Here is a 24,605-nt window from a genome sequence, read left to right on the forward strand (position 1 = left end):
TCGACACAATGCGTGTAAACTTGTAGGACAGACGCCCTAAAATACGTAAATTATGATAGCGTAAATGTGCAATTCATCACGTATCTGTATCAGTGAATTTTTTTGAAAATAAAAACCAAACACCTTTTTAGCTCATTCAAGTTTTGATATCCGTCGGCTGCCAATTTATACATGTTTTGACCAGGGCAAAATAAATTTCTTATTTACTAATGGACCTTTTGTGAGCTTCACGTCTAATTGAAAAACGAATTTTTCTAAATGAAGAATTAATTCTTTGCCACTGATTTACACTTGTTCTAGCTGTGGGGGCCGAAAAAAAAAACTAAATAAGTTCCCTTTTTAATTTGAGCCCGCGCGAAGTGAAAATGTTCTGGACTTGTAATAAAAAACATACTTAAGTGCGGCGTGTCGGTCAGTTGTGTGTAATTCAGTTCGTAATTGAAATTTTTGCTTAAGCTCATAAAGGATAGCGCACATAATCAGTGCGAGTCTGGTCATTAAAAAAGAGAAATTCTTAGAGGTAATAGTGCAAATTGAGGTTGGATTTTCCTTCCGATTAAGTTTAGAATGCGTGAGTGTCGAATTTCATTTAGTGGAAAATGAAAACACCGGATGATCAACTGAGTTTCCAGCCGAAAATAGATAGATATGACACTGAATCTGACAGACTAACCGTGAGCTTAAGTTGCCTGATCAGAGGAAAGCTTTTAAATGAATTGTATTTCACAGAGACTGCTTCACTGAAGTTGTTAGTGAACACGAGCTAGCGTGTTTTAATCAGAAATGTAACAGCGTGAAGATAATATTGAGGGTTGATGCTGCTTTAAAAGCTTTATAACGTTAAAAGCTTTATAACGTGAGCTTCGCTTTGCCTCAGTCATGTTTCATCTTGAAAATTTTAGCCTTAACTTTTTGAAATTTTCCATTTGTGATTATTTTTTTTTTCACCATATAAACGACCTTTAACCCAATAAAGTGCTGTATTATCTTCTGTTCTAAGTGGTTACAGTAATAAATACGAAGTATTTCGTACTCGAAGAGATTAAACCAAAAAAAAAGTTTACAAATTGTGGTCGGATGCAGTGATTGTCTCTCATTTTAAAGATAGATTTAAGATATGCACTCAAAAACCGCGTAACACGACGTCAAGACATCAATAAAATTACCTCGTGAAATCAAATTGAAGTGTGAAGTGTGAAGAGCCTTTGTGGTCTTCACGAAGTTCTGCTAACCTAACTTTGCAACCTTTTCTATTTGTGTCAAATTTAACTAAGGAAAAATCGCGTCTTTAATGGCGCATTATTTAAGACTGGCTTACCTGAGTGATTACAAGAGAAAATTTCAAATTCGGTATTAATCACATAACAGACTCATTATTTTGAGCACACTTTGCCCATCTCTAATTTATAAACCTGGGGGGACTACCATTTGATTTGACGGGGGTGCTCGTCGTCTCGCTTTTGTGGGTGTAAATTGCAGCTTTTCGTCTCACGTAGGGTCTTTTAGACGGAAAGTCACTATATTTGCAAATTCAGTTGTTGCTTAGGGGTGTAGATAAAGAAATCTACAAAAAATTAAGTGACAAAGGTATCAAAGAGATCAGAGATTACGTAGTACGGAAAACTAAAGATTTATGACAATGCTTTTCAGATCATGTTATAATTGAACGCATTCTATGTTGACACAGTAACATCCTTAGCACAAAAAAAAACAGTATGGTCTCGTGGGTCGATTTAAGGGTATTGTAACCCGATATTATTATGATTTTGATAATGTTTTTTAAGACAAAATCATCTCAGTTGTGTTTCCGGATTTAAACGCGTTGTTGCAAACGTACCATTAATTGCAGTGGCCATTATACAGCGTCCGTAGAAAGCCATTAAAATTATGATTAGGTGACTTAAGAAATCAACGAAGGTCAATCTTACTTCAAACATACCGCTATCTAAAGACCATTTCGACCCCTATCAAGGTTAAAAAGAATTTTGCAGCAATTAATAACGTAGAGAGACAGCTACGCTCATCAAGAGACAAGAACGTAACTATCCACTCTCATTTTTGAAATGATTTTTAGTATTTTCTTTGCTCCTTGGTTAGGATATTTTAGAATTTAGGAACAATCGATTTTTGGACAAATTTAAATTGCTGAGCGCGCCAAAGATAAAAAAAAAATAGCAAAACGAACAATTGGTAATGAACATCATTACCATATGAAAAACAAAAAATAATCTAAGCTTGTAATCCTCATACCACAGTTCTTCGTCCTCTTAATTTTCCAGTGAATAAAATAAATAATTTCTTCAGCAAAACGAGAAAAAATAGAAGCAAACGAAGATGCGACGTTGTACCGTACCAATCAGATGCACCTGAGCACGATCCTATTGATTGTAAAACCTCAGACAAAATGCAAATTCTAAAGAATATACTTATGACGATTAAATTGCACTTATAATTTGTTCTAAAACTCTTATTTCCTTTTAAACCTTCTTATAATAATACGTCGTAGCCGTATATTGAGGCGGGACTGCTCACAGTTCAATCCATTTCCAATGCATGCGTTGAAACAGCTCCGCCATGTTTTCAAATTTAGCATTTGTTCAAGCACTGACTAACAACGATCAAACCCACTTTCAAGCCGAGTGACTTTTGAAAGGACAAAAAATGCCGACTTAATTGACATTACAACATGAAGCACATGTTCAATTGCCGATAAGAATTCATATCTTGTAGTTTTTGAGAGTTACCCACGTACTCTCTTTAGTCCGGATATCAGACCTTATTGTGCTGTGTTGTGTTATGGGAAGACAGAATACCGCCCGCTTCGCATAATTTCAAAAGCTTTAAAACTAGGGCACAAAATTACATTACTTGTAGCACGTATCAAAATGCCCACGCTTCAAACGCTAAGGTTGTCCATGTGGGGTAATCAGGTCTATGACGTAGAATGACGTCATAGTTCTAAATCCGCCGCCATCTTGAATTGCCTTTTGTCATGCATAGACCGTCCAAAAGAGCGAGACTACTACTTTAAAAAATACGTACCAGACAAAAGTCATGCACTGGCAATTGCAGGTCAGTTGTTAAAGAATTTAATTGTATTTTAGGCTTATCGGACAGCCACCCTTGGTTGTTCAAGTTTATCTTATGACTTAGGTCCTGTTCACACTATGAAGAAAAATAACCTTTGCTGGGGTTTGCAAAAAACTAGATATTTTTGTAAACAGCAATTTTTCGTTTTTGCAACCTTGCTCGGTATCTGAATCACGCGGACATTTTTTAAAATTTTTAAAGTTTTATTAAATTTTAATTTTTTAAAATTTTTAAATGAACGCTAGTGAGCAGCAGAAAGCAACGCGAGTGTTGTTAACTTGTTCAGGAGCCCATCATTTGATGGGCTCCTGACTTGTTTTATTTCTCCGACCGGTTTCGTCTGATCATACCGCAGACTTCATCAGGGAGTATAACAAGATAGAGCTTAGGAAGCAACTTTATATCTAATGATTAAGCGGACAAAATCACATTCCTGTAAGGGTGTGAACAGCAAAAACAGTCACAAAATATACTTGCAGGATATGACTATAATCCTGCGTTACAAAATTGCCGCAATGTTTTAATTTTGGGGCTCACGGATTAAATGATAAATCAGTGCTAAATCCGTGATAAAGTCGTATTCTGTGAAAAAAATTTAAAAAATGTTTAAAAAGTTAAAAAAAAATAAAAAAATAACTAAAAACGTCAATTAAAGGAACTTCAATGGTCAAGTTTGGGAAATAAGATGACCCGGCGAAAAATAGCCCTGTCAAGGAACAAAGGAATCTTATCGCCTGCCAAAATATTGTAGGCCTCCAAATATTCTTTGAACTTGGGTGACAGTTGAGAAAATTTTGGTTTAAGTGAAAAAAAATCCCACTTGAAATTGCTTACAAAGGCTAAGGATAAAGCTATCCTTCACTCTGGCAATCCTTGTCAGAATTTGTAAATCCAAGAAGAAACAGTTCGATTATAAGACTAAATAAGGACTAAATTACTGTGACATTTGCGTTCTTCAGCTGGTAATCCTGTGGCTGTTCCAAAGCCAATTTTGGTTTTAAATTTCCAAGTTTCTCCCTGATCAGTATAACAACAAACAGTAAGCAATAATTAAGAACTTATGCATATAACGTGATTTTCGTAAAATATCCTTTTTGATTGATATAAACACTGTACATATATACATATATATCGGGCACTTCTATTGTGAAATACGTCGGTCAGGTTTTTCGCATAAATGGTACCGGATTTACAATTTTCCGCGCCTTGAATGAACCAAATGTTTTCAAGGACTGGTGATTGGCTGATTCTTTTGTAACGACCATTACATTAACGACAGTAATTAAAACACAATCTGGAAGAAAAAAGCAGTAAAAAAGCAGTATGAATCCACAAACAACCCAGGGAGCTGCAAACAAAGAAAAAATAGATCTAGAAATAAATTGGGCCGCATTTTGCCAGATTTAATGTACAACCGACCTATAGCAGTTGCTTTTTTGGTGTAAATTGACCTGGCACGCACAGTTGCCGCGCGACGCAAATATCGTAGTCGTTTAGCATGTTTTTTGGTCATAAACATCAAAATATATCCGGTAAAATAAACGTTGTATCTTTAATAGGTTCGGCACACGAAGTGGCCTCAACAACTACATAGATTTTTTTGTCTTTAAGTGAAGGTAAGCGTTGTGTCAATGTTAATAACATTTAGTTTGTGCATGGTCATTTTATTACGAGAAGCCTCTAAAGTAAAGTGAAAATTAATATTTTGAACACACCTTTTATTTCAAAGGATAGGTGGCAGTGACGTACGTGTCGTTTTTATTAAATTTTTCAGTATTCTATTTTCCTCTTCTCTAACTCAGTGGAAAATCGTTACAAGTTGTCGTGACGTACTTAGTACGCATATCGGATCAACATTTATTAGTGTTACAGCCTTCCTTCTCAATTTCAGACAGTGAAAGTGAATTTTCCTTTAAACTGGCAACTTTACAAGGTGTGTTGTGTTTCATTTTCACTCGAGATTTACTTAATCGTAAAAGAACGGTAATGACAAGGGAAATACATTGTTTTGTTTGCAGGTGAACGCCGTGTTTGCATTATGTTTTAATCTTAGCATGATACAGTAATTTCTTCACCTATAAACTGGCAAGTTGTTTTCCATATCTTCACCGTTATCCTAGTTAGAGATTTTCGTTCTAGAACGGTAAAAGTAAATGTTTACTCAGGATGGCATGTTTTGCTTATTCATTGTCTTGATGAAGTTCACTTTCATATTTGCATCTTATAATTCAAAGTACTGAGTTCTCGTTATTTATTTTAAGTACCGCGTTATTATTTTCTTTATTTCATTCTCACGAAATGGATTTCTTCAAATGGTTATGAGAAAATTACGTCTTTTTTGAAATCTTTATCATCAACCTAGAGATCAAAGAAAACAAAAGACGGCGCTTTTTATCATGACAAAACAGAGGGAAGGAAAACGAAAAAAAAAAAAAAGAAACGAGGATGCTGTTGCTCAGTAATAAGTTATTGAACCAGCGTTTGTCAAAAGTCAAAACAAATTGACCTTTTTGCAATTTTAAGAAAGTGTTTTTGTTTGCATGAGTTCAGTGACAGTGGACACAAGATACGTAATCGAAATTTCATCAACATTCCTAATTTAAGAAAACTTTTTTTTATATGTTTGAAATATATATGAGATGTATTGAACACGAAAAGTAGCATTTCATCTGATACTGGAAAAGGAAGCCAATTTTGAGCCGTCAGTCAAACTTGAGCCGTTTTTCGAGTCGATTTTTCTATAAATTCTCAAATGATCGAAGAGACAACCAGGTTGGGTAGAAAACGTAGAAAAAGATACAACAAAAACAAAATTATTCATCATTGGCGACAGGATTAATGGATCCGAGTAGCACGCACGCTGCGGATGTCCCCAGGGTCTTCACGTTTTCCAATATGGCGGCTGCATATTGGAAAACGCGGCGAGATGACCCTTGGCACGAGGTTGTCATTGACTGATAATTTAGAAGTTCAGCAGCGGACCAGGTCAAAAATTCGTCCCTCAAAACATAGCGGAGTTCGAAAAAACAATGACCTTTGTTCAGTCGCGATCCCACAATTCACCATTTGCATGTCTCCCATAATAAACCTTGTCTGCCCCTCAAAATTTTGCGTAAGCTTTGTTTCTTATTTCTCTTGGATATTTCAGCCGTCCCAAGATAATTAAGACAATGCTTAGGCAAAATTTTTATGAGCAAACAAAGTGTACTAAAGATGATGTGCAAAATTATACATTGGGATCATCCAGGCCTCGTGTACAGATTAAAGAGGTTGACGGGATCCAGGGCTTCCTGTATCAGATAAGATCGTCACTTTCAATGGCTGGTGATTTTTGATAATTTTCTTTTTCTACGCAGTGATTTCAGCACAGCTTGGATATTTTCTGTGATAATGGGCTGTGTGAAATCTCTGCACTTGAAGAATCAAGCAGAGATCTTCCCCAAGGATGTCAGCCTAATTAACGAACACTATTCACTGCCAATTTCTAATGAAGACAAAGCGTTGTTGAGAGAATCTTGGAAACAGCTGGAAAATATGAAAGATGCAATGGGCAAGACCATATTTACAAGGTATTTAACTGGACTTATAAATGGAAGGTAGTGATCTTGTATCTTGACATGCTGATCACTTTCACGCTTCCTTTTAAGTAAAGTAAAACGACAGCTTTAGGTTGTGCTGTTGCTACAGAAACTGTTTAATTAAGAAATGATCCGTAAAACGTCAAGGATTACCCGAAAATCTCTTCTGCTGTTTTGGGACTCTGTTTTGAGCAAACTTAAATAAATCGCCTACAAATTTCATCTATTAAAGAATAATGATTCGTCACATGCTCTGGATAACTTCCGGAATCCGGGAAACTTTTTCTTGTGGAATCTGGAATCCTGGACTTTGGAATCCAGACTCCAGCTCAACGAATCTGGAATCCTTTTAACAATTGGAATCCGGACTCAAAGGAATCGTGAATCCAGTAACTAGAATCCAGAATTGAAAGCGTGGAATCCAGAAACAAAGTCTGTTTTGGAATACCGTAGATAGGGCAATTTACCACCAGTGTCATCAAAAGTGGGTTTCAGAAGGTTGAAGTTAGCCGGCCATTGTTTAAGACACCCGGCAGAGGAAGCATCTAAACTAGTACTTTGGCAGCCAATGAGTGGATGCATGAACATCGGAAGACCAGCTGTTACTTAATATATAGATAACCTGAAAAGCGATACCAGCTTGGAAAGTGAGGAAGAGCTGAGAACAGCTATGTTGGATAGGGAGACCTGGAAGGGGCGTGCTGAATCGCGGCGTTCTCTTGCTCGGCCGTAGTAGTGGTAGTAGTAGTAGTAGTAGTAGTAGTAGTAGTGGTGGTGGTGGTGGTGGTAGTGGTAGTGGTAGGGGTAGTGGTAGTGGTAGTGGTGGTGGTAGTGGTAGTGGTAGTGGTAGTGGTAGTGGTAGTGGTAGTGGTAGTGGTAGTGGTAGTGGTAGTAGCAGTAGTAGCCTGCGTGCAGACGATAACTAAACTCTGATTAGTACCGTCTGCGAAGCAGCGCAGAGATCCTTGTTCTGAACCCCCAACGGACTCAACGAATTACCGGAAGTGCGTTTCGAATTTCCCTTCAACCTGATTGGGGATCACGACAAACAAAACAAAGGCCTTTTTGAACTGGCCAACCGTGGCGCGTACTCAAATCTGGGTACACAGCTGGAAGTCCAGAACAAGGATTTCGGCGCTGTTTCGCAGACGGAGTTAACCAGAGTTTAATTTCGTCTGCGCGCGGGCTATAGCAGTAGTAGTAGTAGTAATAGTAGGGGAAACTGATATTTCTGTTTTCCGTTTTTACAGGCTCCTTGAGTTAAATCCAGACATTCAAGACACGTTTCCATCATTCAGAGGGGTCGCGCTTGACGAGCTAATGAACTCTCGATCTTTATTTTTACACGCAAAACGTTTGATGGCAGCGATGGAGAAAGCTGTTTCTTCGCTGGAAGATGGGCAAGAGATTGTTGAACGTTTAACAGACCTGGGGCAAAGACATATTGCAATATCAATCACTGAGAAACATTTTAAGGTGCGATAAGTTAAGCTCAGTCAAAGGAAACCTGTACAGATGTAAAATAAAATAATGATCGCCACTCACTGAGGCTGGTTAAGTTTATATCAAGATTAACATAGCGATGTAGTCAGGCTCGTGGACGTTTGACTTTCGAGTCGAGGGCTTCAAAGCAGCCAGCAGAATCTACGTGATTATGTCAGCATTTTCCTTTTTAGCCCTTGATCCGAAATTGCAGTTTCATTAACTAATTAGGCTTCAACATAATTTGCTATTATATTTGACTAAAATTATAACATGCAACATTTTTATGATTTAATTTTTTACAACATCTTGTTTGATTAAAGCCCCGTGCAAACACCCGGACGCAACATGGTTGGCCAACAACTCCCAACATTGTTGGGAGTTGTTGCGTCCATTTCCACGTAGATAAACGTTTGAAGGGTTTCAAACTTTGCGCAACAACTCCCAACAACACGCAACAACATGCAACAGGGTGTGCAAACGGAGGCAACGTGTAACATCCAACAATGTTGCGTCCGTTTTCGCAGGGCTTAAGAGGTCTTCTTATTCCTAGCATATTTTTCTTTCTGTTTAGATTATGGAAAAAGCCTTAGTTCTCACATTAAAAGACCTGCTGAAGACGGACTACACAGAAGATATTGCGCATGCCTGGACAGAACTATTTGGGTTTATGACCGCTACCATGTTAGCAGGAAAGGAACGAGCACACGAAAATCACAACTCATTGATGTAAATAAATCATTACAAACACTGGTCTGCATTGTCGACGGAATGAAGAATCTATATATAAACGTTTGAAACTGTTATGAAGTTGATCACTGCTCACGTGCTTTTAATAGCTTTTGATAGCCGGGACCCAAACTAAGCGCGCTCGCATTTAGGAACTCCCCTGATCTGGCATTTTATAGAATACCGAAGGCAAGACGTTTTCTTTCCAGTTGTTTTTGGCTCCACAGCAAAGAAGTCATCTCTGAAGTTGTTTCACGGTGCATTTTTCCGGTTTTTCGCGAGATAAAATCGCCCCAGGCACATATTCCTTCAGCTTCACATTTTCAGGTGTTATCTTTCAATTCCACCTTCCGTTTTGTTATTTTGAGCTGTTTTAACCCCGGTGAAACATTCCACTTCGCTTTCAGCCATGTTTGTTTACATTCGCGTCCCCCCAAATAGTCCATAAATTCGTACGCGCTTAGTTTATATTCCAGCCTATCACTCTTTTTCGAAAAGAGTTATCATTCAACCGAAAAATAAGACGAGTACCCGTGAGAAAAAGTATGCGCATTTGAAAACTCTACAATTTTTTTAGTCTACTCCCCGTGTTTACCGTTTGGACTGAACGAAGGTCACATGACGTCATGACGTCATGACATCCGAATTTCCGCCATATTGAATCACGGGATCCTTTAGGATCTCAGCAGCTTGGGGCTGTGAAAGAAATTCATGTGCTGAAAAACTACTTATACCTTTATTTTTTTTACTTCGACTATTTTCAAAGCTATTTAAAATTAAAAACAGCACAGAAACAAGGCAACTGCTACTGCTTCTACTAAATTTTTTGTACTATAATTTGTATATTTTCAATTATTATGATTAATGATCGTGGTCACCTACTAGTTTAGCTTTATAGTTATTTTTGGTGTCCAACCACTGGATGTATTTTTATTAATTATGATATTTCTTGTATACTCTTTTAGTTGTATACAGTAGAAATGGATGGCCTTAAATAGATCCTATCCTATTTTCTATCCCCTAACTAATGTTGCTAACCTATGCAGGAATACAGCAGTAAAAAATTTGTTTTAAAAACGACACTTCAACAGAGCATGGAAGAATCTTTATTTCTCAGTTTGAAACATTTAAAATAAACATTTCTATGATGAATACTTATATTCTGGGTAGAATGTATTTCTTACAGCACTCAATTCATTTTATTGAAGAGCATTGGCTATAACTTCAAAGGAGTTCAGGCTTCAGGAGTAATCATCGTTTATTGCGACAGTGCTGTTTCGTATGGTCCGAAATTATAGGACCACACTCATCAGGCAACTTCAACGATTGACTATTTATCTCTATCATAGATATGTACTACAGTACAACACGGAAAATTAGCATATGACGATGTTGGTCAAACTTAATCCATTTGGACCGTTTCTGGGAGAGATGTTGGGGGCTGCAGGATGATGTTGGAAAAACGCATCGGATCCAACACAATGTCTTCTTTAAATTCTTATCGTGTTCACATAAAGGACTTGTTGATGACGACAAGAATGATGCCCATGACGGACAACGTTGGGTATTATATTGGAAATTTTTAATGATATTGGACCAATATATATTGGTCCTAAAAAACGTCCCCTTCTACACCATTCAGCATTGGTCTGGTTATGAACTTAAACAACTCTTTCCAGGCTTCTATGACTTGGTTCGTGCACTCCGATTTTAGCATTTCCTGTAACGCCCACAAAAGTGCATCACCTAGAACCTGACGAATTTAAAGAACGAAAATATTTAAGTTACTTTTCAAGCAAGATCTCATCACCGTACCCTGGAAGTTCTGTCTTGTGTCAAACTGCACACTGGGATTGTTTTGGAAACAGTATCGCTTCCTTCAACAGCTATTACGAGATTGCGCGCCTTTGAAACTAAGTCACTGAATAAGTGTGACAGAACTAGATTGCTCTTTTCTCACTAACATTTACCTTGTTTGTCATAAATAGAATCTGTTCTTTGCTTGATTTTGATGACTCTTAACTTGGGTGGACGCTGAGCTACTATCCAATATATGGGTTTAAGTAATTTTTCTATACTTTGCCATCCACCAATTTTCTGGAAATAATGCTCTTTTCCTGATTGGCTGGGTTTTTTCGGCACAATAGATGTATCTATAAATAGCCTGAAAGTCTACTACGGCCAAAAATGGTCCAGTTATTATCAAATTGCATCGAAAGAGGCGCGAGGATCAAGGAAATAATTTAATTGAATAAGAGCAAATTTCTTCTATGGCTTACATGTTTACAAAAGAATTAAATGTTTTCCAATGGGCAATAGCAAAAATGAATGGTATTATAACGGCAAAAAAGTGATTTACCCTAAAGTGTTCCTGTGTGAGTGACCACGGTTGATGTTTTTTACCCAAATTTGTAAGAGACTCTACAACCTCGTCAGCATCATCTAAAGCGGAGATGGCGTTTTCTACCACAGCCATAACTCGGTTGGCATGAAGATAGAGCGAGCGGGAATTCATAAGTTCGTCAAGACTGACGCCTTTAAATGAAGGAAATGTGTCTTGGATGTTTGGATGAGTCTTAAAAAGTCTAAAGAACATAAGAAGATTGTGTTAAACATTTCATCCTTAGATTTAGATTGGTGTAAAATGTAATCATTGCATTCAAATAAAAGGTACTGAGAAGTACTTTCCTGTGGTACTGTTTATCATGCTGTACGCAAGGTGGATGAAATCCTATGGTGTGACCATTCAAATGAAAGCTACTGAGCAGTACTTTCCTGTGGTACTGTTTATTATGCTGTACAAGGTGGTTCTAACTTTTGAGTCTGTGGATGAAATCCTATGGTGTGACCATTCAAATGAAAGCTACTGAGCAGTACTTTCCTGTGGTACTGTTTATTATGCTGTACAAGGTGGTTCTAACTTTTGGGTCTGTGGATGAAATCCTATGGTGTGACCATTCAAATGAAAGCTACTGAGCAGTACTTTCCTGTGGTACTGTTTATTATGCTGTACAAGGTGGTTCCAACTGTTGAGTCTGTGGATGAAATCCTATGGTGTGACCATTCAAATGAAAGCTACTGAGCAGTCCTTTCTTTTGATACGGTTTGGACCAAGTGGTGTATGTTGTGACAATCCAAAGTCTTTTCGGCTGTGATATCATACGATAGCGACTTCTTTTTGCTATTTTTTAAACAATTCAATTTTTTAGTTTCTACGAATTCTGGTCTGAATTTACACATAGTTAACGCTATTTAAAAGTGGAACTCCCTTTAATGTGAAATACGCGTCAGTACTGTCACCTCGGTTTTCTCAATGTCCCGTATGTGGATCCTCGATCATAAATAGTAATGAAAAGGGTTAACAAATGTCGATTAATATGTATATTGTAATTAAACCCAAAACATCCTTACTTTATTTTTACTATTCATGCATTTATTTTCCTTTTCTTAAGTCACACACCATGTTTAATCAAACGATCTATATTGGTTAACAACTGTTATTTCCTAGGTTTCAGTGACTTACGCATTTTCATGTTTTTTCTTTTTATCGGTCAAACCGTATTAACACTCTCGAGCAAAACCAGTCGAAAAATACTTTGATTTTCTTGTAGAATACTCGTTCAGGAAGGCATTACGTCAGGTTTTTCGACGTTTTTCTCCCGTAATATTCAATGGGACTTCTTCACTAAGCCTATGGATGCACTTTTGATTATTCGTTCTAGCGTAAAATATTACAACAAGTCAATGGAGACACCTGCTTAAAATGATTCATTTGAACTTTTCCAGGTGCACAAAACCTTAAGTTAAGATTCTAATTGCAACACTAGTATCAGTTCAAAAGTACCCAAATTATGAGAAATTATATGTTGGAAAGTCAGCGGGAAAAAGTTGACAATATAAAGAAGGACTGAGCCGAAAAATAAATATTTTGTTGTGTGATCTGACGTCAGTGTTAACTAAATACAGACGGCTTTAAATATACTGGCACCTGAATGAAACATGGAACCGATTTGAGGGTTTACTTTCATTCATTTTGTAAATTTTTTACAACGAGAAAGAATCAACACTATACCAGCGTCATCTATGAATTGGCTATATCATATGCTATAGCATGGTGAACTAAAAAAGCCTTAACGTTAAAAACTATATTCACCATCGGGTTTAAAGCTGAAAATACACCTGTGCTATAGATATAAACATATACCACAGGAAAATTAAACTGCTTAGTAACGGCTTTCACTTTGAAAGGTCGGCACTATGGATTTCTGCATTATAAACTTAAACTGTTTCCACTTCATCCTTGAACAGCATAATTAATTATATTAACAAAGTGAAATTCAGCACAGAAGATTTTTTAGAACATGCTAAGCTCAGTTACATAAACGCTGGGAGAAACTGCCGCCGAGTAGAGATCACTTGCTTATCTTACCTCATAAACATGGCTTTTCCTGTCTCGGTTTTAACTGGTTCCACGAGTTTCCATGATTCTCGTAAAGTGTTCTTCGTGTTATGCGATAAAGAAACTGAAGCAATTTGAAAATCCCCTGGGGCGCAAGTTGGTTTTTTCCAAGGAGTGGTATGATTCGGAAATGACGCAGAACAGCCCATCACAGAAAAAAATAGCCAATAGTAGATGTAACACGCTCTCAATTCCTGTAAAATAGAGTGCTCATAATATGTAGAGCAAAAACCAAACTGAGTCTCGGTATATCATGGGTCAAAATGGTTAGTAGTTTAACATGATTATCACCTATTTGACACCTGTTTAGACTCTGAGCGGCTTTTCAAATGGAAATCCGTTTACGGTCTTCTTCATGAAAATTGCCAAAATCGTCCCCAGGACTTTATACCCATAAAGGGGTTAAGCGGTGACACGAGGTTAGAAAATTGCTAATCGGGTGCCCAGTTTCTATGCCAATTAATTGGAACAAAAGAAAACGTTTACATGAGAAACGTGTTCAACTCCCACAGATTGGTTTGGAACACAAACATGGCCGCCGTTTTATTGTTTTGGAACACCAATAAGGCCACTGTGACGTCATGTGAAAATACTCTCAAAGTTCTCAATAGTAACATACCCAGTTACGTCAATAGACATGATTTTGAATGATTATTGATCGAACAAGAAAACACAGAATAAAGTTTCATCATAACTTAGACCTTTAACCCCTAGAAGTGATCAAACAGTGTTTGCTGCCATAAGAATACTTGCTATTTTTTTCTTTTATGCGACGTAATGTCCGTGAATCACAGTGCCCTGCTTAGGAGCTCTGCTTGATTTTTCATCAAGTAGGAATGAGAATAACATGTCATCGAACTGTCTGCCATCAGCGAGTAGAGCGATTGAACTTGTTTATAGTGCCAAGTTTTTCTAGCTAGTTTACAGACAATCTACTCATGTCAATTTGAACCAAATAATATAAGTATAGCCATTCTCGCTTTAGGGGACAGATTTTGACCCAGTCCCACGCAGTCTCAAAATGACCAATAACAGGAGCTTAATGGACTGAAAGAAGCCATAGAATTCTCTCGGAAAACTTGGTCACGTGATAAAAAGTGACATTTGTATACGTATGCCGAAAATGAGATTCTTAATTTCTCTGTTAAGATATAAACTCTCTTAAACTATAGTGTTCTATAGCAACTTTGTAGATTGGAAACGCAAATGCATTAAATGGATTTTTGACCCGGCAAAGTGAGTTTCCTATTAGAAGGTGTGATACTTGACTTATGTCGGTGATTGAAGTCTCTTTTAAAGTTCTTCTGACGTCATGTTCTTTGAAACTGCAAGTCAGCTGTCGAGAATATCAGTGATAAATCTTGTTCGCTGTGGTTTGCAACAACGAAATAAAAATTTATTCGGCGTGGAGAGTCGTTCAGTAGTAAAGTTTTGTATTATTCGAATGCTAAGTCCAAATCTGATTATCGCTGTGAAAGCGCAGTCATTTTAAGATAAACTATTCTTAAAGTTTGCAGACCGTTATTTTGGAATAACAATCTCTCAAAATCAAAACATAGAAGCACATTGAGAGGCCACTGATAAAGCGCGCCACATACCTTTAAAATTAAAGTTCGAGTGATAAAATTTAAACGAAAGTAATTTCATATAGTCACTTTCATAAAATGAAAAGGACTACAGTCTGATTCGATAAAAGAAATAGAAATGTAAGTTTTCCCCTCAAATTTGCCATTGCTTTTAGTTTCAATAATTTATGGTTATATTTATGATACCTCCTCTAAAGCAGTCGAGTAGTGAAGTCTTCTAACCTTGTCCGTCGAAGTAAAAATCACCACCGAGTTCATTCAAGAATAACAGGAAACTTTGATCAATCAATAACGGAAAAACAACGAATCTTACCGATATATCAAAGCGGAAGCTATCTCTTATATTGGTCACGGTAGTGATGCCATGCAATGAAAAATAGGAAAACTTGCTTTTCCTTCCGGATCTTCCTCCGAGTTTTGAAATCTATGCTGTTATAATGTCACAAAATGATTGCGGGCAACGAACTTATTGAAAGCATCAAACTGTGTTATCACCATTATAAAACAAAGGGTGTTTTTGTAAGTCCTCGCTATGTGTTGATATTTTACTACCCATGACGACTTGACTTGCAAATGTAATTTTTATATTTAGTCAGTCTATATTGATAAATTATCGCACACGTCTGGAGTGCAACAGTAAGCGTGATAGATTATTCCCATTTCTAAAAACTTTTCCAGCATTAAAACTTATCCGTGAACCAATGTTTTCCTGGTGAACATTTTCTGCTTCAATTCCAGAGTGAAAAAGCGAACGTTTATAAAAAAAAGTAATAATAATGTGATAAAAACAATAAAATAATTCCAATTTTGTTCGTCACCTCTACTATAGATAGTGTTAAATCCAAAATCAAGAAATAGATTTCAAATTTAACTGTATGTTAATGTATATTGACCATTGACTATAGACGAAGTTGTTTAATGTACCAGGATACATATATATTTTTTGTCTTTATCTTTTTTGCAGTAATCGCGTTGATCGCACGACAATCGTATCACAAAGCAAAGTTTGAGTTGTCAGTAAAAATATACTAGAGAGCCGTAAATGTAAAGCTGTCATTTTTTGTCACAAAGCATTTCTTGACTTTAAAACAAAATGACAAAGGATCGCTCTTCAAACTGACAAACTGAGTTTAATAAAGTTAAATGGTCGATTCAAGTACCTGATAAAAAGACTTAAGAAAATTAATGTTGTCAGATTTTCTGTACACCAAGGTTTTCTTTAAATGAACTTTAGAGCTTCATAGCTTCATTTATAGGGGAGGAAAAAAACTCGCTTTACGGTTTCCTGCATCCCCCAATAAGCGTCCCCCTCCCCCCCCCCCCAACCCCCGTATCTCCTCAGTGTTCCCTATTCCGACAGCTTTGCGCTTTAACAATCGTTGGTTTGCAAACAGGTGCTTCTGGAAGAAAAATCAGCTGATGTTTAGTACGCTACTAGCCTTAAACATAATTAAAAATGGAGTCGTATTGATACTAGGGAGCTTTAGCATCAACAACGGCGTCGGCAACGAAAACGTCACTTTTACAATGAATTCACGTTTTTTCAAATTTTGTCGTGTTTATTCCAATTCGCTGAAAATGTCACACGTCGGCGAATTTCCCCGGAGTTCAGTTCAATATTAGGGACCGCACTCATTCGTCGTCGCTTAGCTTGTTTACGTCCTCCATAAAACGTGAAATTAGGCAGTTTCACGTCGTAGTCGTACAGTGACGGCAAAGAAAAGTACAAAAAAGCGTGATGCACGTGCAAAGTTATTGTCCCATGGCTTTTTGACTTTCTCCTTGCCGTCGCCGTCGCCGTTGCTAAAGTTCCCTACTGTATGTCAGGCGCGGGCACTTATTAGTCAAAAAAAAGTCCAGACAGTACGCAACCAATTCTTGTAAGCGACAGTGACTGTTTTGGTTTTATACCTTGAAAACCAAAACGGTCAAGAGACGGTGAGGAGTACCACCTTCCAAAAGACTCCTGATGTATGAACTAGTGACTTCCAGCGTGACAAGTTTGATGAATTTGACCTCCATATCAGGAGAAAATATTGATATATTGTTGTAAGCGACAACTTTCCGAAAAGCAGGAAAAGCGACTACCTGACACATTGGACGCGCGGTCGCCTAACTAAGTTATAGTAGCAACAATGAACAGCATCGTGAGTCTAATTGTTGGTTATACGGCATAAATAACCCATTCAAAATAAAATGGCAGTGTATATCTTGGCAGGCTACTTCTTTCCTTATTGAAAGCAACAGAGTGAGCAATCAATTTCTGCTAGCGGTACTACAAACGTGATTTTAAAGAAGGAGTCCCCACAGCCCTTTCGAATCCTCTCAGGGGAGTCAACTTACCTAGATCCTCTGTGTATTAGTCCAGCAGGGCATTATTGATACAATTTTGAGAAAATTTCAGTTGGCTGTCTTGTTGACTATCTACCTCAAAGTAATGTTTGCATAGAACATGCATCCCAAACCGACGTTTATTAAATGACTAATTAGACACCAAAATAAAATAAAACCAAGAGCCAGATGGCTCTTGATGAAACGGAATAATTTGTCAGCTTGTTGTGGTTAACAAATTGATAATGGTTTAGACAATTAACGGCAAAGGACCGCAAATGAATATGCATTGCCTCAGAACTTTTTTCGCCATGCACCCTTGTTCTGCAGTCTATGATATCTACAAAAGACCAGACAAGCAATATTATTCGTAACCAGTCATTCATTCCTTCAATTAGTATTTTCCCCGGTTCCGAGTTGATTAAGTGTTTATGAATATTTTTGAGTAAATATTTTTTAACGCTGTTCTAATTTACTGCACATTAGAAGGCGGGAAATTAGGCCATGTCTTCACTGTCAAAAAGAGGCTGTGTCTAGCCTCGTCATGAGGTCGAGAAGCACATGACACGATGGAACAGCCAATCAGAGAGCAGTGCACGAAGTTCAAGTTTTCTTCGAATGTTGGATGCTCGTAAGAGACGGCCATATTCACTTACCAGATCGAAGGTAGGTAATTTTCCTATCTTTTACTTTATTTTTCGCTTGGTTAACTCGAAAAGGATGTCAAAACCGTTCGAAATGGAAAGATAAAGATTAATGCGGGGAGGCAGGTGGTCTGCTAGATATTACAACTGCAGCTGTTACAAACTGATCCTCAAGCAAAGATATTTTTAAAATTTGCAGCTTTGTAAAGACAAACCATGCCTTCCAAACTCCAAGATTATGACATCCTCAGTGAAATAGGATCTGGCTCATATGGAACTTGCAAGAAAGTCCGACGTAGAACCGATAACAAGGTACACTACAGTAATACACAAAACTCCCTCGATCCTACTGCATCTGACACTGCGCCTAATACATTTTGCAGCATAACTTTCATTGTACGCTTGAGCTTGTGGAACTAAAAGAAGTAACCGTAGAAAACCTTAGTGAGAATTTGTCTTCCGTCCTGGAACCTTGAAACAAAGTTGAAGTCCATGGTAAAATTTTTCCATGAGCAAATTCACCAGTAAAGTTTGTCGTAAACACTGCATTCACACCAGTTGTTGATGTTGACCTTCAATATTGTGGTTCTCTCTGATATTTCTGAGACAGAAGCTTAATTTTCCTACCTGCCTATGTAGCTCATTGTAACTCAGGTGCATAGGCCAAGTAGGCTGGTTGGTTCAAGACCAACTTACCATCTATTCAACAAAAGTTGAACAGATATCTAGTGCATTGATAAAGTTGAAAGCAAAGAAAGAGAATTACATGACTGTTTACATTAAGGTGATGTTACACGAGATGATTTGCAACAACAATTTTCAGCACAACACAGCGCAATGCCGCGACAATGCTGGGATGCTACATTGCACTGAAAATCGTTGTTGCGAATCGGCCCGCTGTGTAAAATCACCTTTATGCATTCAATATTTAGGGTGCGACTATTGTAACCGGGTCCACCTAGACAAAGTTGACCAATCAGATTCACGAAAAAAACAATACATCCTAAAAAAGTTGGTTGTAGACCAATCAGCAGCTCATAAAAAACAATAAGTTACTCGAAGCACAAAATTTTAATATGGATAGCAAACATTTTTCAAGAAAGCAATTTTTTTTTGCTATTTGAAACTTTACATATAACCCCCAGGGGACATGTGTTTGACACAAGCTGTTATTTTGCCATCTACCAGGAGTTTCTTCACTACCATTGCTTCACTTTGCAATAAATATGGGACCTCAAGTTAAAAATATGACTAATGTTTACATTTTTCACCTCTGTCAACACTCTAACAGACTTCTCAGCAAACATAGGCTTTCTTCAGTGGGTTTTTAAGGTCACATCTGTAGGTTGTAATTGGTTGATTTCAACCCGTGTTGTTGATTTTGTTCCGAGGCAAGGTTTTATCGAGAAGGTTGTCCAGCAGTCCCATGGACACCCATTTTTGGAAGAAATACAAGGAAAACTCACTTAATGTCCAGGTGGTCCCGGTTATAGTAATCACACTGTAACTTATTCAGCAAAAATTGTTGAACAAATCTTTCGAATTGCTTTCACAGAATTAAACTTCCTAACATTTTCCCGGAAACTGTGGAGAGAATGTTAGGGAATTCAGCCTTTTCGCCCATAAGGTGTTTGCCTAGTAAACTGCACTTATCTCCGACAGCCTGGCTGTTAGGGTAAGTTGCAATGAGAAGTGTGACCATGAAACTGCAACATAAGGCAGACAAAAATAATGGTAAAAAATGACCAAAAGGTGGATTGAAACTATTATGACAGGAAAGAAGTAAATCGCAGATAGTTCGCGATATTAAATAAAACAAACCACACTTTGTTCAAATGTATACTGCAGATTCTAGTCTGGAAAGAACTTGACTATGGCAAAATGACAGAAGTAGAAAAACAGATGCTTGTCTCTGAAGTGAATCTCCTAAGAGAATTAAAGCATCCACACATTGTACGGTATTATGACAGAATTATTGACCGTTCAAATACAACCATTTACATTGTGATGGAGTTCTGTGAAGGAGGAGACCTTGGAGTGTTAATTGCCAAACACAGGAAAGAAAAGTAAGTCTCGAAGATATTAGCTATATAGACTTTAGTGATATTAGCCACTCTAAAATTCAAGTTAAAATAAAGGTTATGTATGTATGTAAGTCATGTGCAAATTATAAAAATTTGGGGGTTAATGCAGTGTTCCAGATAAGAGACAGGTCTCGGGTCAATGACCCGACAAAGAAGGCTTCCTGATCCGACAGATGACATATATAAGTGTTAAGTTAAATATAACGAAAAAAATTAGCACATGGTCTTGGTGACCTCTCAGATGGTCTACATGACTTCCCCCTTGAAAGAATTAACTGGAATGCTTTTAATAATGGTTATGATGAGATCATTTCTGGTAATCAATAATATCAGACACGAGGATCGAAGAATGTTTCATTTGAATTGAAAATATAGTGGCTTTTGGGTATAAGTTTATCATATGGCAGTTAAGGTCACTCATAGTCAGTATGTGTCTCTCTTTCCCCTGATCCCCCCGCGTCCAATTCTTGCCATTCAATGTTACTGAATATAAAAAAAGTTTCCTTATGTTGGAAGCTATGATCCTGGATTTTCAACCAGAAATCTTTATATTTGTTAGGAGATACATGGATGAGGAATTTATTCTCAAGATTATGCACCAGCTGGTCAGTGCACTTCAGGAATGTCACCGCAGAAAGGATGGTGCCCATGTTTTGCATCGGGATTTGAAGCCAGCTAATGTCTTCTTGGACAGCAGTGATAATGTAAAATTAGGAGATTTTGGATTAGCAAGAGTTCTTCAACATGACACCAGCTTTGCTAAAACATTTGTCGGGACTCCTTACTACATGTCACCAGTGAGTAATATACAGTTAAACCTCTCAGTAATGGGCACCCTGGGGGCAAAAGAAAGTTCCCATTATGGGGAGGTGTCGAGGGGGAGGGGAATATGACATCTGTTTTTTTAGGGAGAGGAAGACTACAACAATAATATTATTTTGCCAAGCTCATGCTTAACAGTGTAGTCTACAATGGTGATCCAATCCTAAATGATGTACATGTATATAGATAAAATATGCAAGAAATGTTAAATAATGTTTTGAATCAAAATTATGTTAACAAGAGAGCAACGCTTGCAAAACATTCACTATAAGTCTTGTAGATACATTATATGGAACACAATCAAAATAATAAGCACCGGGGGTATAACATTTTGGATGCAGAAACATAATGTTCCAAAAACATACGTCGATTACTAGATCAGTTTATACCACATTCACGCTGCACATGTTTTATTTTCTTTTAAGTGAAATAAAGCTGTTGTCCAGTCGTTGGCTATGAGAACCCATATTATTAAATCATTTTTTCAGTCTCTCAGCACTTATGTCATTATTCTCTGTACTAAAGAAATTTTGTTAGCAGTGAACAGAAATTACTTGCTACATTACCAAATTAAATAGGCAGGCACTTAATCCAGACCAAATTATTGACTTCTTTTCTTACAATGTCTCTGACATGTATTTTCAATTTGTTTGCAGGAACAAGTAAATAAGCAAAATTACAATGAAAAATCAGACATCTGGTCACTTGGATGCCTGGTTTATGAGCTTTGTTCATTGTCACCACCCTTCACGGCACTAAATCAAAGGAGTCTTGAGGCCAAGATCAGAACTGGAAAATTTCGCCCAATCCCTGAGCGTTATTCACAGGATCTAAGTGATGTAGTGAACTCAATGCTTAAAGTAAATGTAAGAAGTATAAGGATAATAATGTCAGTGTTTGATGTCTTTCTCTTTCAAAAATTGTTTGATTTATATGATTATTTAGTATTATTGCTCTGTATGACCTTAAATTTTTCTGGCACACAGGAGGAACGCAGACCATCAATAGATAAACTTCTTGGTTGCTCGATTTTTCAGAGGTTTCAAAGAGATTCAGATACATCGTGAGTACCAAGTTTCCTTTGATTCGGTCAATTTACCGAGCATTTAACTTTTTCCATGCAACAAGAAGGGACTGCTATAAGCGATCTACAGTATGTGCAAGAGTGCGTTCAAGCAGAACCTGGCATTCCCTGTTGTCTTACTCCACCTTTGGGTGCCAAAGAAATCTCGTCAGTGTTTGCAAAAGGCATTATTAAACATTATTATATGGCTATAGTACACATGCTCTGATTGGCTGTTTTCTTGTAGTGACTTGGCATTATTTTGTTGTAATGACCTGGCATTACAAGCTTGGTGTCCAAGGCATATACAACCTCTGTTTAACGTTGATAGTGGACACCCTTATGAACATCCATGTTATGATCAATTGACAGCTGTCATAAAGGGTATCCACCGACCAATGTCACCTGAATGTGATGGTGGGCTCAATATTGTACAACTCATTGAGGTGATGTGTTTTCTTAAAGTTGTCTGCTGACCAGTTGGCTTTTATTTTTTAAAATTGATCACAGACTTGGGTCCATGATGAAAAGGCCATATAATAAATAACTTATTAACCTTGTCTGTCGGTCATAATGGGAAATCTCAGACCTCGACCTTGATATATTGACCTTGCTATTGCTCGGTCAATACATCAAGGCCTCAGTCTGAGATTTCTCTGTAATGACCTCGCTCTTGGGTAATAAGCAGTATGTATTAATTAACTCACATCAAGTGTTATATGTCTCTGTGAATTTGCATTTCATTGACAAGTGGGATGAGCCCCAAAACCTACATGTATTGTTATCCAGAATATTTTCTTCAATTCACCAGGGCACAAAATTGTGTCGCATAAACTGAAGATTTGACTATAACTGCTGTATTGCTGGTTTCTTATACATGCATTTGTTTGTTCCTTAAGAAATGATGGAAAGAAAAAAGAAGAATTCCTCAGAAGATGGGAAAGACAACTTACTGAGAAACAGAAAGAATTGGACAGTATGTATACTTTAATAGTACCAAATGAAATTATTTCAAATCAATGTCATTTAAGTGTTGTTTCTATTGCATCTACACAGTCGTAACTTCAGTTTCACAGCAGCTAGGTATGTTGTACATTCCAAAATTATTAATTAGCACTGTTCATGGAATTCTTTACCCACAGGAAGAGAGAAAATGCTTTTAGAGAAAGAGAGAGCTGTAAGCGAAAGAGAAGATAAAGTTACAAGGTACTTGCTGCTAAATTATTTTTTTTGGAACCAATGGCACAGTAAGCTCACAACAATTAGCAAATAAAAGATCATTGTGGGGTTTTCTGGTGCCTCTACTGTGACCGGACCCCCTGACAGTAAACTCCTTCCATATTCCAGTGGAAATATCTTCATCATGAACAATTTCTTGAAAGTTAGACAGATCTTTACCAGATCCGTTCGGTTCAGCTGTAACAGTTGCTGTTATTTGCAGCCTCATTTTGTTGAGGATGAAAAAATTGTTCCTTTAGTTGGAGGGAGGTGTTAGGCTGATCATGGTTTCTGAATTCATTCATGTTCGTCAACCAGCAATGAACCATGATCAGATGATCAGAGCTACATGTACCACCTTACCCAATTTATGGAACAATTTTGCATCCTTATAAAAGTGATGCTACAAACAACAGCAAGCATCACTGATGAAGAAATCGCACTATTTGCTTATTAAATCTTTTTTAACGTCCTTGTTGCCATAATTGCTGTCATCAGATCTTAAGGTCCCTATTGACTATGTATCTCATCACTGAGGAATTGTGTAAATTCACCTTAATTTAATCACACTTTTAACTGTTTTTTTTTAACCTAATGAAAATAACCTTGGATTTGCATACAGCTATTTCGAGAAAGGTTGTCTGAAAAAGTGCACGTGACAATCCTGAAAGGTATTGTGGGTGGTTTTGAATTCACTGTTCTCCAAAGAAGTTTGAAAGAATGACACGAGAGGCCATGGACGTATGTTTGCAGGAGCTAAAAGAAAGCAACAAAAGTAGGTTCGACAGCTACAGTGTCAGGAATAGTGTATTGATCATATCCCATATTACCTTTTGGGATTGTCGTGTGCACATTTTCTCTGACAACCTTTCTCAAAATAGCTTTATAAAAATGGGCTGAAACTTGGCTTATGATACTCTGTTTTCAACTTGTAGGGCTGAAACAAACCAACGTCACCTTGGTTTACAGGAGGCTCATCCTTTGCTTCCTAAGAGGCCCTATTTGTATGGGAACCTAGGAATGGACAAAGAAAATGATTTGCTTGTCAAAAGAAAATACGCATTTGAACCTGAAAGTCGAGGAAAACTGTTTGATGGTATGACAAACAATGGTTTTGCAGTTGGTCGACATCTACCTGAACTAGGATTTGGACAACAGAATCTTCCTCATGGATATATTCGGCCAAGAATATTATCTGACTTCCGATAAAACCTTCTACACTGTAAAGGCAGTTTCTAAAAAGCATTGCCAGAAAAAACTTTATCCAGGCTAGTCTTTTGCATTACAAAGTGCTTTTTACAACTTAAAAAATAATGTAGAATACATACAGTGTATGTCTATTCAGTCACTAAATCATATGACGATGTATTTAGTATACATGACAGCTTTCCTCCCTGTTAGATCAGACTTGTAAAAGAGTCTCTGTCATTCTCTTGACTTACTGTTAATTGTCACTCTTATGAATTAATGCATGTATTAAGTCTAAAATTAAATTTTGATTTTGTTATACTAATTTTGG

The 24,605-nt window shown here is 37.3% G+C and overlaps 3 protein-coding genes across 4 annotated transcripts; 2 read left to right on the forward strand and 1 right to left on the reverse strand.

The window, feature by feature from the left end:
• The first annotated feature begins 4,644 nt into the window (after positions 1-4,644).
• LOC140925112 (neuroglobin-like) lies at positions 4,645-8,968 on the forward strand. Of its 2 annotated transcripts, none has more exons than XM_073375062.1 (4): positions 4,645-4,706; positions 6,447-6,659; positions 7,919-8,144; positions 8,725-8,968. In XM_073375062.1, the coding sequence occupies exons 2-4, from the start codon at positions 6,481-6,483 to the stop codon at positions 8,881-8,883; spliced, it is 564 nt and encodes a 187-aa protein (XP_073231163.1). In that variant the 5' UTR covers positions 4,645-4,706; positions 6,447-6,480; the 3' UTR covers positions 8,884-8,968. The 2 variants fall into 2 exon arrangements, with proteins under 2 accessions (XP_073231163.1, XP_073231164.1); XM_073375063.1 differs by lacking the exon at positions 4,645-4,706 and adding an exon at positions 4,996-5,023.
• A 1,078-nt stretch (positions 8,969-10,046) lies between these two features.
• On the reverse strand, positions 10,047-15,448 carry LOC140925113 (neuroglobin-like). Its single transcript, XM_073375065.1, has 4 exons — positions 15,238-15,448; positions 13,309-13,532; positions 11,239-11,464; positions 10,047-10,632 (listed from the first exon to the last, which is right to left on the reverse strand). Exons 2-4 carry the CDS (start codon positions 13,485-13,487, stop codon positions 10,492-10,494), a joined length of 546 nt encoding a protein of 181 aa, XP_073231166.1. The 5' UTR covers positions 13,488-13,532; positions 15,238-15,448; the 3' UTR covers positions 10,047-10,491.
• Positions 15,449-17,858: 2,410 nt separating this feature from the next.
• On the forward strand, positions 17,859-24,591 carry LOC140925109 (serine/threonine-protein kinase Nek2-like). The gene is made up of 9 exons (XM_073375060.1): positions 17,859-17,921; positions 18,099-18,211; positions 19,748-19,965; positions 20,543-20,780; positions 21,462-21,671; positions 21,792-21,868; positions 22,768-22,844; positions 23,011-23,074; positions 24,022-24,591. The coding sequence occupies exons 2-9, from the start codon at positions 18,116-18,118 to the stop codon at positions 24,293-24,295; spliced, it is 1,254 nt and encodes a 417-aa protein (XP_073231161.1). The 5' UTR covers positions 17,859-17,921; positions 18,099-18,115; the 3' UTR covers positions 24,296-24,591.
• Positions 24,592-24,605: the final 14 nt, after the last annotated feature.

Source organism: Porites lutea, chromosome 14, assembly GCF_958299795.1.
Source record: "Porites lutea chromosome 14, jaPorLute2.1, whole genome shotgun sequence".
NCBI classification, from domain to species: Eukaryota; Metazoa; Cnidaria; class Anthozoa; order Scleractinia; family Poritidae; genus Porites; species Porites lutea.